The 13,503-nt window shown below is 43.4% G+C and overlaps 1 protein-coding gene across 4 annotated transcripts in view; it reads right to left on the reverse strand.

Moving 5' to 3' along the window:
- RUNX2 (RUNX family transcription factor 2) overlaps nucleotides 1-13,503 on the reverse strand; it is a 147,085-nt gene that overhangs the window by 14,429 nt on the left and 119,153 nt on the right. For 3 of the 4 annotated variants that reach the window (XM_058800979.1, XM_058800981.1, XM_058800980.1), the window contains one exon: nucleotides 11,259-11,420. The exons of the other annotated variant lie outside the window; for it this stretch is intronic. In XM_058800979.1, the coding sequence (XP_058656962.1) occupies nucleotides 11,259-11,420 (162 nt within the window). The remainder of the gene's footprint in view (nucleotides 1-11,258; nucleotides 11,421-13,503) is intronic. 4 annotated transcript variants of the gene reach the window in all.

A 13,503-nucleotide genomic window follows, 5' to 3' on the forward strand; every position in this document is an offset into this window, starting at 1 on the left:
AGGAGCCAAACCTGGATGCTCCAGCTAAAGCCAAAACCTCAACTGATGCCTTGACAAGGGGACTGATCTCCAGTTTGTGGAAAATTTTCAATCCCACAATCAGCTTTCAACACAACACAAAACATCATTTCAGTGCAAAATTAAAAATGGCAAGCTGTGTTTTTACAGACATCTATCCAATAAAAATGATGTGCCTCATAGATTTGGTACCTGTGTTTCAAACTGGCTTTCCAAGCAAGCCCATTGTGAAGCCTAATTAATAAACTTGGAACCAAGATAGACATACCTTTAGCTGCTGGCTTTATAATATTCTGCCAATTCTAAACAGTGCCTGTTTAATAGGAAAGGGCATTAAAAAGCAGTGATGCCTATGGATCAGACAGTGATATCCCAGATAAACATTAAAAATAACGAGTGGAAACCACACATGTGGCATCACTAGAGCTTGTGTAGGGGCTTTTCATCTCAGCTAAATGAAAGAGGCTTTGTGGGTATAGCTCCTAACCCAAGCATACCACCTTTCACTGCTCACTGCCAGAGATTTGTGATGTTAAGAGATGGAAAGATTGCCATGAGATGCCCTACCCCTCCATTTTGCTTTCAGAATTGATCCTTGGTTTAAAACCTTCAGGGTGTTTTCTCTGCCAATCCTCTCCTTTCTTACTATTGCTCCTCTTTCTCACTATTGCTCCTCTTTCTCACACAAGCCCAAGAAGGCTTCTTCTAGCTGCCTATCCCAGCACTCCCAAATTACAAAATAACCTATTACAGCTAACACTCACGGCTACCACAGGATAAAAGATTACATGGGTGATTAGAGAGACTTTGAGAACAACAACTGGGAAGTTTGAAGATGACATGGCCCAGACAGGGCTGAGCACACAGCACACTGACTCCTCTCCTCCTCCAAATGCACCTTTAAACCACCACAAAATCTCCTGCATTAAGTGTATGATGATACCTCTCATGACAGAACTAAACTTCTTCACACAATGAGAACATTGCCTGGTCCGAGTAATCCCAAGAGATTAGCACAGTTTCAACTGTCTATTTGCAAATTTGCCTGTGGAATAATTAGGACTGTGGAGAGCAAAGAGGCTGCTCTGGTTGGGTGTCTGCTCCCCAACAGGGCCACAGCCTCAGCTCTGAGAGGAAATGCAAACTAAACCTGGGAGGAAAAGCTCCAGTGATTATGGTTTTGTTTCTTAAAATGGAAGATTAAACAGTGTAGGAAAACTAAGCAATGACATGCATCCTACTATTTTATTCTTTATCTCCATCTAGGGTAGTGTCTGAGAAATTAAATTCATTTTGTGAGGACTTTTCAATTGGGCAAATACAAGAGCAGTAAAACTTCTAAAGGAATTGCAGAAGCCCACAAAGTCAGTGAAAAATGCTCACCCAGTCCATTTTTTCGGGTGGGTTGGAAAAGTAGAGTGCCACTAGTAATTCAACCAAAAATAACCTCTTGTCACAGATACAGTAGGAGTTTGGCTGATTAGGAAAGGGAACGTCCATGATTTGACAGATTATAGTGAAGCCACAGCAAACTGAATTGACCAAAATATTTTTTCACAGTCCCCCTTCAGATTCCTTGCAGGTCAAACCAGTTCTGTCCCGCACCAGCCAGTTCCCTGTGGCTTCTGCCACCTCCCTGAGACCGCCACAGCCTCCTGTCCTACCCACCTCTCTGTGCCTGTCACCAGCACAGGAACGCATGAGACCCTCAGAAATCAAAATCAGTGCTATGTTCTGGCAGACAAAGTTATAGCAAAGTTGTAGCAAGTTCAAATGAGTGGAAGCTAAAGTTAGACAAATTCAGACTGATAATAAGACCCAAATTTCAAAGTGAGGTCAATTAGCATTTGTAACCAAAGGCTATGATGGGTTTTCCTTCCCTGGAAATTTTTTAATTAAGCCCAACTGAGTGTTTGGGCTTTCTTTTTTTCTCAAAGGCTGCCCTCAAGTTCAAATGACAAGTAATATGGGGAAATCTTACGCTTGGGTTCAAAGCAGGTGTTCACATGGGTTTCCCTGTACAATAATCAATGAATTTATACATCTCTGGAGATTGGTTTATGTCAAATTATTCTTCTACAAATCCTCACACTCCACAAAACTCCTTGCACACAGCAGTACCATCAAGCACCACGTGGGTACAGGGCTGGGTTCTCCCTGAGGGGCCACTCCACCACCCGCACACTGCTCCTGCAGACATGGGGAAAATGTCCCAAGCTCAGGAAGGCATCTCCTGCTTTTGATCCCTTCCCTCACTCTCTTTTGAGTCAGTCTGAAAGCAAACAGTAAGAGATTTCCAGATTAGTGTCCCCAAATACACTCCCTTTATGCATATGAAGCAGTTCCTTCTCCCTTAATAACATCCTTTGTGCCCCACGTGAAGGTGCGCTCCCGCGTTTTATCTCATCCATCTTCATCTTCTTCACTGCCTACATTGTTTGCTTTTGTACAACCACAGAAAAGCTGAGCCACTTGCATGGCTCTTGCCTTCCCTTTTGTACCAATATCAGCCCAGTATCACCAGTATCAAAACTCTTTGAAATATGACAGCCAAGCTGGCAGGACACCAGGTTCTTTTCTGCTAAAACATCCATCAAGAGAGAAAGAGATTTGGTCATGAGTAAAATGGGGCCAGCAACCATTACTAAACCACTTCAAAAAGGTGTTCTTGAAGCTCTGCTGGGATCTAACACTCCCTTGCTGACCAAATTCAGTGTGGTCAAATTCTGAATAGCCAGAAATGAGAGGAAATTTCAATGAAAACCAAGGCAGCTCCAGCTATTTCTACCAGTAGCAGTTTTTACCTCTTGAATTGTACTTTTTAGTGTAAAATTTGCAGAATTTAAACCATTCAGCTCCTGAAAGGCATATGATACTCCTTTACCTTACCTTCTACCAAACACAGTCACAGTCTGAGAAGGACCAAATTCTCCAGCATTTTATGGAACCATTTAGTAAATTCATATTGGCCAATTAATCAAACTCAATTCAATGCAACAAAGATACAAGGCCACAAAGACTTAAGGGCAACATCATAGAATCATAGAATGGTTTGGAAATGGCCTTTTAAAAGTCACCTATTCTAACCCTCCTGCCAAGGGCAGCAGCATTCTCAACTAGATCAGGATGCTCAGAGTTCCATTCAACCTGGACTTGAATGTTTCCAGAGATGGGTCATCCACCCCTTTTCTGGGCAGCCTGTGTCAGTATTTTACCATCCCCACAGAGATGATTTCTTCATGTCTGATCTAAATCAACTCTTTCAGTTTAGAGCCATTCCCCCCTTGCACTGTCACTCCATGCTCTTGTCAGAAGCCTCTCCCCGGCTTTCTTGTGGGCCCGTGAGGGGAGGGGGTAAATAAGTGGATCTGACCACCCTGTGTGTACCAGAGAGCTTCACACATGAAGATCCATTTCCTCTCCACATCAGCACACATGTGAGCCTGCCTCAGCTGCCATTGCTGGCTCCATCCTAGGTAGAAAATTAACAGCAATTCCAGAAAGAGAAGAGAGAAATCATCAAACGCCTTTGCAGAAGGATGAAACAAAGAGCTTGATCCCACAGCCTTCCTGTTAGAGGCTTATTGACTTTATTGGGAACACACATCTAGGTAGTGGCTCGGGATCTGTCCCTTTGGAAGTCTGGAATTGAGGACCCGGTTGCCCCACTAACAATTAGCATTCTGTTTACAAAACCCAGCAGAGTCAGTAAGAATAATCATTACAAAACATGCTCAGACTGTGATTCCGGTTTAAGTTAATATAATTTTAATGAGTTCTTCAGAAAAAGCCTGGCACTTATGGAAAATTTCCTTAATTAATATCAGACTCTAAATTAGTAATAAAAAAAAGCCCTGAATATCATTTGGTCTCAAGCTGGAACTAAAGTATGTTTTGGCATCATTACTAACTGTTAGCAGCAAGTTCTGGAAACAGATGCAAATCTTGATATGTGTCCTAAATATAAAACACATTGCAAAAAAAGCTCAGATAAAAATATATCTATACATCCACATACATTTGAGTGTGCTATTTCCTGCCTGTATCAGCAACAAATTTATTCCATTTCAAAACATTCCACTTGTTTCTTTTCAGTACTTTTTAAAATCCCTTATTTCAGGAATAAAACTCCTTCCCTCTGCCTTCATTTTTCCTGTTTATTTCCTCTCCCAACAGCCGTTTTAAGTAAATGAAGAGGGCTTAAAGACACGCATTGTAACATTCAAACATCTGAAAATCAGCCCACTTGTTTTACCACCTAAATATGGGCATAGGTGCCTAATTTGAGGCCACCCACGCTAGAAAAATTTGAGGTAGGGATCATGCAATGCATCTTCTGGACAATTACTCCAATGAGAGATTCAGCCCAGTGGAGAGGCTGCTACTGAAAGCCCACAGATGAGTGCCAAGGTGCTGAGATTCCCAGGTGGCACCAAGTGGGCAGGAGACTAAAAATGGAAAACCTGCGGTAAACAAAATAAATAGAACCACTGAAAAATAATGAAAAAAAAAAAAAAAAGGAAAAAGGAAGGCGAGTTACAAGTTTAGGGAAGGCAGCAAAATGAGCGGGTTGTTTCTGAAGACCTGACCTCCCCCAAGTTCTTTACTTTGCCTTGACTCAGTTTCACCTTGCAGGGAAAGCATTGAACATTAGCAAGGCAAAATGGAGACAGAGACAACCTTGAGTCTTTCGGCTTCCATTTAATTAAAAAAAAAAAAAAAAAAGAAGAAGAAGAAGACAGAGTGAAAATTGTTACAGTCACCAAGAAAAACATCCCAGCATAGCAAGCACACCAGAAACCGAGCTGGGTTCTTGGGTTTGCCAAGAGCCTGAGACAATATTGCTGAAGCGTGAACTGCTCATTCATGGCAGGGGCTGCTCACACCAGGGCCATGCTGGAAATAGCCACAGCATTAAGTGTTTCTCTGCTTCCCACAGCACATAAAGAAGAACAGAATTGTATTTTGGAGACAGCACTAGTGCCTTCCTTTATGAAAGGTCCCGTCCTGAAATTTCCTTATTGCCCACAACATTTAATCAAGTTAGCAGGAATTAAGGGATGAAAGCACAGCTACTTCCATGGCCACAGTTTCTACTTAGTTGCTGTAAAGTTTTCTGAGCTCCTTAGGAGAAGACAAACAGCCTTTATTTCTAAAAGCTGTTTCAAAGACCAAATTCCCCCCAAAAAGGAAAAATCCTACTTAAAAAAAATCATATGAGTACATGACACTAGCAAAATCCAAGGTAATTCACACACAGGGTGAGAAACCCAAGAATGACAACCAGTACAGGACCCCAAGAAAAGAAGCCCATCACAGTCAGCCTCTTTCTCATTGACATACAAATACTAAATCCAGAGGTTCAGCTGGAGCTGCTTCCATTGCATGTGGTTTTTTTATTATATGATTTTTAGGCTAACAAGAATGAAAATTAAATTGGGTAAAAAACCAGTATTGTCCTTGATTAAGTCATGGCTGGCATTGCATTTATACTTGTCAGCCATCAGTGAGCTGGGAGAACAGGAAGATTTCTTAAATTTCAATGAGATGAGGGTCCAGGATGGCCCAGAACATTGTGGTGATTTATCTACAGGGCGAGACGAATTAATGGGAAAGTTTGGCTATACACAAACTAGCAAACAGGGTCAGGGCACATTCTCTGGCTCTAAATCCAGTCAGGATGGTCTGGCCACAGATGTAATGTTAAATCCTGACTCCATAATGGGGTGGCTGACTCTGAGCTGCCCACAGGAGCAGGTTCAGGACTCTGCTCATTTCCAAACCACAGCTGGGACCTGTTTGAGACCATGCTGGCCAACCCCACTCAACACCAGCCTTGCTGACAGCTTAACAGTACTGGTATTTAACAGTCCAGCCCTACCACTGTGTGATTTATTGGTGAAGATACCCCTTTCTGGCCATTTTAGTTCAGAGGGATGGGGCTGCAGACTTCTTTTGTTTAGAGCCTGATCCCAGCATCTCCCTCATCTATCTCAGCATGCCACTACTCAATAACACAGTAAATATAAAGACAGCAAAGTCCACCCTGCATCCTCTGGGGACTCCAGCTCGTGGGACAGCAATGTCTGGGCTTGGTGGCACATCCCCAACTGACAAATGTCTCGGAAGGGTCCCGCCCAGGCCTGGAAAAGGCGGGTTTGGTAATTTGTCCTGCTATTTAGATTCAGTTCTAATTTTCTCATTTGTCATATGGAACCTGTCAAACACAGACAGGATTTTCCACAGTCAGCACTGAACGTGGACAGGTCCTCCAGCATCTGGAGATCTTGACCCCACAAATCTCTCTCAATGGTGAAGCAAAAAGTAAGAGACTTTTTTAGTCTCTATGTTAAGACAGAAGGGTGAGTGGGTCCAGAAAAAGTGTAGGGGAAGAAGAAGTCTCCTCACCTTCCCGTTCTCACGATTCTCAAAAAAATTAAAATCCAGCTCATATCCTTAAACAGTGGAGAAGGTCGAGGTTAGGGTGAGGTAGGGTTAAATCAGGACTAGAGTGTAATTAGGCTGTGATATGGATATGTTTATGGGACAGTTAAACTGTCTCTTAAATCACCTCAGCAAAGGCAGACTATCAGATCATACGTGTCTGTACTTGAGCTACTCACCTAGGCTTGCTTCAGAGACAAACAGGCTCTTGCCAGGCACTGCCAGGGACCAGCAGAGATCACCTGCAGACCAGCCAAGTCCTGAAAATGTCAGTTTTCAAATGTCCCCTCTGATTCAAAAGGGAGTTGGGGGTGAGCGTCTCAGGAATGGATGTCTGCCCTGTGGACATCAATTACACATCCCTCCTTCCCCTGCCTGGGAGCAGCCCTCTTTTGACTGCAAGAACAACCCGACCTGTACTCCCTGCTCTGAACCTTCCATGTGGGGAGGACTTGCTGGATCAGCCCCAAAGTGTTATGTAAAATGGCTGTGATGTGTATATTTATATGAATCATATACATTAATTACATAATAGTCACCCATGCTCTCCATCCCACATGCACTTTGGTTATGCATAGGACACAAAGACTGAGTGCATTCACTATGAATCATGCAATAAGACTACATCCCTCAGGCAAACTCTCTCTAAAATGACCCTTTTCTTATATTCCCATGGCTTCCACTACAATATTATTTAATTAAGAATATTAATCTGCTGGGCCACCAACTTTCACTGTCTTCTGGAGAAGTCTGAACAGACAGACATTTTAATAAAATATGGGGAATTCTGCTCATTTTATTACTGGAACATTAAGGTAAGGCAATTTCATGGCCTTATGAACTTGTTTCTTTATTTGTTCTTGATATTAATGTGAAACTTCTGGATCAGAAAGATCATTGGTTCAAAAGTTGCATGAGTGATGCCAGATAACATTTTTTTTGCTTTGCTTTTCAGCTCATGCTATTGAATACTGCCCAAATACCTGGGATATATCATTGATTAGCTGTCGGTGCAAACAGAGCACTGACCCCCAGTTGGAGAATATAGAAGATGAACACTTGCAGTTTGGCAGCCATGGGCACACATGTGCACGTGCCTGCAGCATGCATGCAAACCTGCCAGTAGTGCAAAGAAGCCCTCTGAGACACTGACACAACCAGTTCAGCTGCATTGCAGCAGCTGCCTGAGGAGCTCCCTGGGGTTGCAGCCTGCTGCCCTTTGCTCCTCTGCCATGGGATGAGGAACTGCATGCACTGCTATGGCAGCGCCCCACCACATCCTGTCCTGCAAACTTCTTCTGATGCTCAGCCTAATCTGGGGTTTAAACACAGGCAACCTCATCACCAAATTTCATGGAATCCTTAAGGCTAAAAAACACCATTGTGTCCAACCCAGCATCACCATGTTCAACATTAAACCATGTACCTAAGGGCCACATCCATGGGCCTTTTGAACACTTCCAGGGATGGTGACTCCACCACTGCCTTGGACAGCCTATTCCAATGCCTTACCACCGTTTCAGTGAAGAATTTTTTCCTAATATCCAATCTAAACCTCCTCTCATGCAACTTGAGTCCATTTCCTCTCATCCTGTCACTTGTTACTTGGGAGCAGAGCCTGACCCTCACCTGTCTGCACCCTCCTGTCAGGGAGTTGTAGAGAGTGAGTAGGTCCCCTCTGAGCCTCTTCTTCCCCAGGCTGAGCCCCTCCAGCTCCCTCAGCTGCTCCTCCTCAGACCCTGGGAAAGGGTGCTCCAGATCCTTTCCCAGCTCTGTTCCCTTCTCTGGGACACACTCCAGCCCCTCAATGTCTTTCTTATTATGAGGGTCCCAAAACTGAGCAGAGGATTCAAGGTGTGACCTCACCAGTGCCCAGCACAGGGGGATGGTCCCTGTCCTGATCCTGCTGCCACTGCTGATATAGGCCAGGTGCCTTTGGCCTTCTTGTCCACCTGGGCACACTGCTGGCTCATGTATCCATCCCAAGATGGGGAAGAACACCACCACTTGGCCATAGGATGAGTGTGGGTTTTGTCAAAGGAAAATGATTAAAAGCAGCTCCTGAGGGCTGCCACTGACAATAAACCCAGGAGCCACTTCTGCTTTATTGGATGGAATATTTTAAACATCTGGGTGAGAACAACTTTAGCAGTTGTCCAGGTGAAGCCATGGAGGCTCGTGGAAAGGGTGGGTGTTGTGAAATTAGGGCAGATAGGAAGTTCTGTGCCTGTAGGTGTGACAGCCAAGGCTAGGGGGGAGGTTTTGCTCAGTTTTCCTCCTGCATGATGTTAAGCAACAGGCAGTAAATATGGCATTCATTAAAATGATTGTATACTTTTAACAGCCTTGATATTCAGATTTCTGCCACTGTATCGGAAAGTGACTTTTTTATTCAAGGCCTTATAAAACTCTAATTTCTCCCTCATGCTTTAAAAACGCCTGAAGTTTTCTAAGGATTTTAGTGTTTCTTTGCAGTAATTTTCTACCCTCTTCAAAGTTCTGTTCTCTTCCTAAATATGCATTAAGTAACTGAGTGGAGATTTGCATTTCTTTGGGTGTGAGGGGTAAACTGCTTGCTGTACGGGGCAACTTAAAACTTGCATTTCTCTCTCTCTTTAGATAGAGGAGGTGTTGGATGCTGCCCTCCATCCCTGTGGCACTGCCAGTGAAACCCTTGAGAGGCACTGTCAGGTTTGCAGCTGAGGCTGCAATGTGCCTGCTTGCATCCTGAACACCTGAGTGGGTCCTTCAGCCAGGAATGCCTCTCTTTAATTCTGAATAGATCATTTCTATTCTGAATTTCTATTTCTGTCAGCAAACACTGCACACAACCTCTGGCACTTGTGGAGGATCAAAGTCCCCTTTTTCACTCTGGAATCTAACTAGAAGCAAGATCCCCACGCTGGGAAAGGTCAGGGCATTGCAGAGGCATCACTCAAGCCCTGGAAAGATGAAGGACAAGAAGCGCGAAGGCAACTGGCCATAGAGCACGGCAGGAAAGTTCAGTCCAGGGCCGCACAACGAACACAGCCAGGTCTTTTAGTCACTCCCTGCCTGTGCCCACATGCCAGGTGCTCACGTCTGAATACACACAGACAAGCAAGGGCTGCAGGGCAAGCATGCGGCGTGCAGCTGCCAGGTCCCAGCCGAGCCTCTCCTGCAGGTATTGCCGCGGGCACGATTGCAAAAATAACCCATTCGACAGCACAGAGCATCAGGAGGCTCTGACTCAAAGGGAACCTGTTTCAGGCCAAACAAAGCATTTCCTCAGCATCAAGCCGATCGAGTTTTTTGACCCAAGTCAGGGTGTTGCATGGAGAGCCCGCAGGAACCTGCTCCAAAACCCTCCAGCCCTTGGCCCGCATGGAGATCTCTGTGAAGGCAGAGTGCACTAGGGCTGCAGAGGGGTTTGCAGCTGGCTGTTTGAGAAACAAAGCTTCCCTCCTCCAAGATGAAAGAAATCAAGGAGTCTATGTTAATCAAATCCTCCACCCCTGCTGGCTGCAGTTCAGCTTGTCAGGGATGCAGCTCAGTGGAGGGATCAACATTTCCAGTGCTATGAGCTTGGTGGAAGGGGAAAACACAACAGCAAGAAATTCACCTGGCTGGGAATCAAACAGGTGTATGGCAGCAGCATCCAAGATTATAATAATATCTTGCAAACATGCAAAAAATAGATGTAATAAGACCGATTCTTTGGTTTTCATTAATGAATCATAAAGGCTCTCTTTACATTACACATGCTTTTTTGGCATACGCTGCTAATATTTCCACACTTGCAAGGTTGGAGTTTTAAGACTGAGCCTCCCTCCCCTAAGGTTCCTCATTTTTGGCAAGAGGTACAAGGTGACTGTGTGCCATGACAGGCTCTCTCTTACTTTGGGGCAATCAGATTACTTTACACAGATGGTTTTATCACTGAGACCATTGGAGGTGAATTGTGCAATACATAAATGTGCATTTGTTTAGTAAAAAAAAGTCTCAGTTCCTCACTCCTGTCTCGTCTATGTTCCTAAATGTATTTCCTCTCTCCTGCATCATTCCAAAGCACAATTTGGCCAATCTTTACCTTTAAGTGACTCAGCTTGTTTCTGATAGGCTTCTTAAGTACATATTAACTAAGGAAACAGTCTTTCTTGAGCTACTGGATTGAAATACAGGAGAGTGAACCTCAGCCATAACTACTGAAGAAATAAAGGCATCTATCTGTCAGGATGCCTGACAACACTCATACCACAAAGATAAAGCACCAAAAAATAGACAGCATAACATTTGCTTTAAAACACAGGATTACAGAATGGTTTGGGTTGGAGGGGATCTTAAGATCATCTTGTTCCAACCCCCCTGCCATATGCAGGGACACCTTCTACTAGACCAATTTGCTCCCAGCCCCATCCAACCCGGCCTTGTATACTTCCAGGGATGGGGCAGCCACAGCTTTTCTGGGAAACCTGTGCCAGTACCTAATTACATGCAAGTGAACATCCTTTTGTAGGGGAAATAAAAAAAAAAAAAAAAAGAGAGAGAATTTGTTCAAAGAATCGGGTTCACAATTTAAAAATAATCTAATCCGAAATGGACCTAAAGTTATTCGAGAAAGACATGCTCAGAGCAACATAACAGCTCTTCCATATCGGAAAAAAAAAGGGATTTTGAGTCCTGCCTATCATGCAGAAACCCTGGTACCACTGCTGAGGTTTGCTCTCCTTGCCAAGGTTTGTCTGAGGCCACAGAGGCAGCCTCTGCCAGTCCTGTTCCTCTCCGCATAATTGTTTTAGGCAAAAGAGAGTCTTTACCTGAGAGGCGTCTGGGCACATCGGTAATGGCTGGAAGTCCCGTGCCTCGAGTGGAGGACAGGGGAGTTGTGGAGTGAATGGACGGTGAAGTCATCTGGCTCAAGTAGGATGGGTAAGACTGGTCATAGGACCATGGCGGGGATGACTGCGCCTGCCTGGGGTCTAGGGGGAAAATAAAAACAAACAAACAAACAAAAAAAAAGGATAATTTTTTTTTAAAGGAAGAAAAATTTTAGGGTATCAACAGCCTAATTGAAAGAAGTGGGATTACTGAACATACACACATCAGTACTACCAAGAGTGAGAACATGATGAAACACAACTTGCTCCTCAACACTCAGCCCTGTGCTTTTCCCTCCCCAGAACAACTTCTGTGGGAAATGAACACACCAGAGGTCTAGAAGCTGGGATGCAAATTCCTGGTGTCTCTCTTCCAACATATCATACTAAGAGTTGCCAATCCTCCAGGAATCAGAAACAGAAACAGACAACAAGAATGAGCCCCAGGTCTGATCTTAGGAAGTGGACTTCATGGAATCATGGAGTCATTACAGTTGGAAAAGACCTCTAAGACCACTGAGTCCAGCACTTCCAGGTCCACTGCTAAACCATGTCCCTAAACATCTTAGCTACTAGTGTTCTAAACACTTCCAGGGATGGTGACTCCGCCACTTTCCTGGGCAGCCTGTTCCAAAGCCTGAGCAACCTTTGAGTGAAGAAAATTTTCATAAGATCCAATCTAAATCTCCCCCGACACAACCTAAGGCCGTTTCCTTCAGAGGTGGGCAGACTCTACAGTCAGCACTTGGCACGCCTGTCAAGCTGTTATCCAGTTCAAACATCACACAATAGTGTTTTCAGTGCTGAAAATACTAGCCAAGCTGAAAAATGTCATAAATCTTACAGCATCCATCAAAAAAATGTCACATTTGGATGCTGGCCCAATTACTTACAGTACCCTCAATTACAAAATATGAAACCAAATGGTTTGGGATAACTATTGGAAGATAATGATACCTGCTGATATATTTGCAACAGCTCACTATGGAGGAAATTATCTTTAGGATAAAGACAGATCAATTTTTGCTGTAGCACTGGTAGAAGGAGACCTAGTTTTACTCACTGATGTTTGGATTCATAAACCATTCACTCTCAGTTAATATGTGATGATAAAGATACCATTGAATACCTCATAAATTATGCTTTTCATTTCCTTACATTGACAAAACTAAAGCACTTGCAGCCCCAAAGTTTGTTTGGGGCACTGCATAATAAACAGAAAACTATCTTTGGACTAGCTCACAGAAATTGTAACACATCCCTTCACATCCTGCCCACTATTTTCAGGGAAGCTCATCAAGTATACTTGATTTGGAGAACTTGCTCTATCAGAACACTGTGCTAAAGTATTCCTTTGCAGACAGCAATGTGACAGCCACATGGCATAAGCAAAGGCTCTTTTTCAGGAAATTCAACTTTTTTTTTCCTTTTTTTAACTCCTTTCCCTGCTCTTCCACACAGCAAAACCTTGTAGCTTCAGCTACTTCTTGTTTATTATTTCTCTTCAGACATGATTTGTTTGAAGAAATGTCTGGAAAGCAGATACTTCCTTGAAGCAAACTAACTATATAGATATATACATGTAAAAAAAACCACCTTCCAATTTAATTTTAAGAGGATTTTCCTGGAGTTTGCCATTTATATTAGAACTGAGTAATTTAAATGGTTAACATAAACTTCTCAGAAATCCAAAGGACACTTGATCATTAAATGTAATGAACTTCTTTGTTTTAACAATTTCAAGACCAGGGTTGTATAGATTGGCACAGGTTCAAATCTGACTGACTGCTCATTGTTACAGCTGATATTGACATATTTCTCTGCCTCATTCCACTACGATAATTCACCATACAGTCAATGGTAAATGATCTTTGAATGGCCACAGAAAGCCTAGGCTTGCTGGAAAAACAATCTTAAAATTAATGGTGTGTTAGAGCACAATCTCAAATCCAAGATCCTTCAAACTCCAAGACCTTTTCAATCTCTGCTTCTGAATCGAAAACAGGGCCCCTAAAGTTTTGGGGTTAGGTCAGCTTCAGTGCTAGGAGGAAATAACACAGCAGGTAAAGGCTGCAAAAAAAGTCATAGTACAGGATGTTTTTACATCATTTTGGTCTAAGATGGTGGAAAGCTCAGAAAAAGAGGCACCTTTCTGGAGGCTCATGCCACTCCTGATAGTGTAATC

This window comes from Ammospiza caudacuta, chromosome 3, assembly GCF_027887145.1.
Source record: "Ammospiza caudacuta isolate bAmmCau1 chromosome 3, bAmmCau1.pri, whole genome shotgun sequence".
In the NCBI taxonomy this organism is placed as follows: Eukaryota; Metazoa; Chordata; class Aves; order Passeriformes; family Passerellidae; genus Ammospiza; species Ammospiza caudacuta.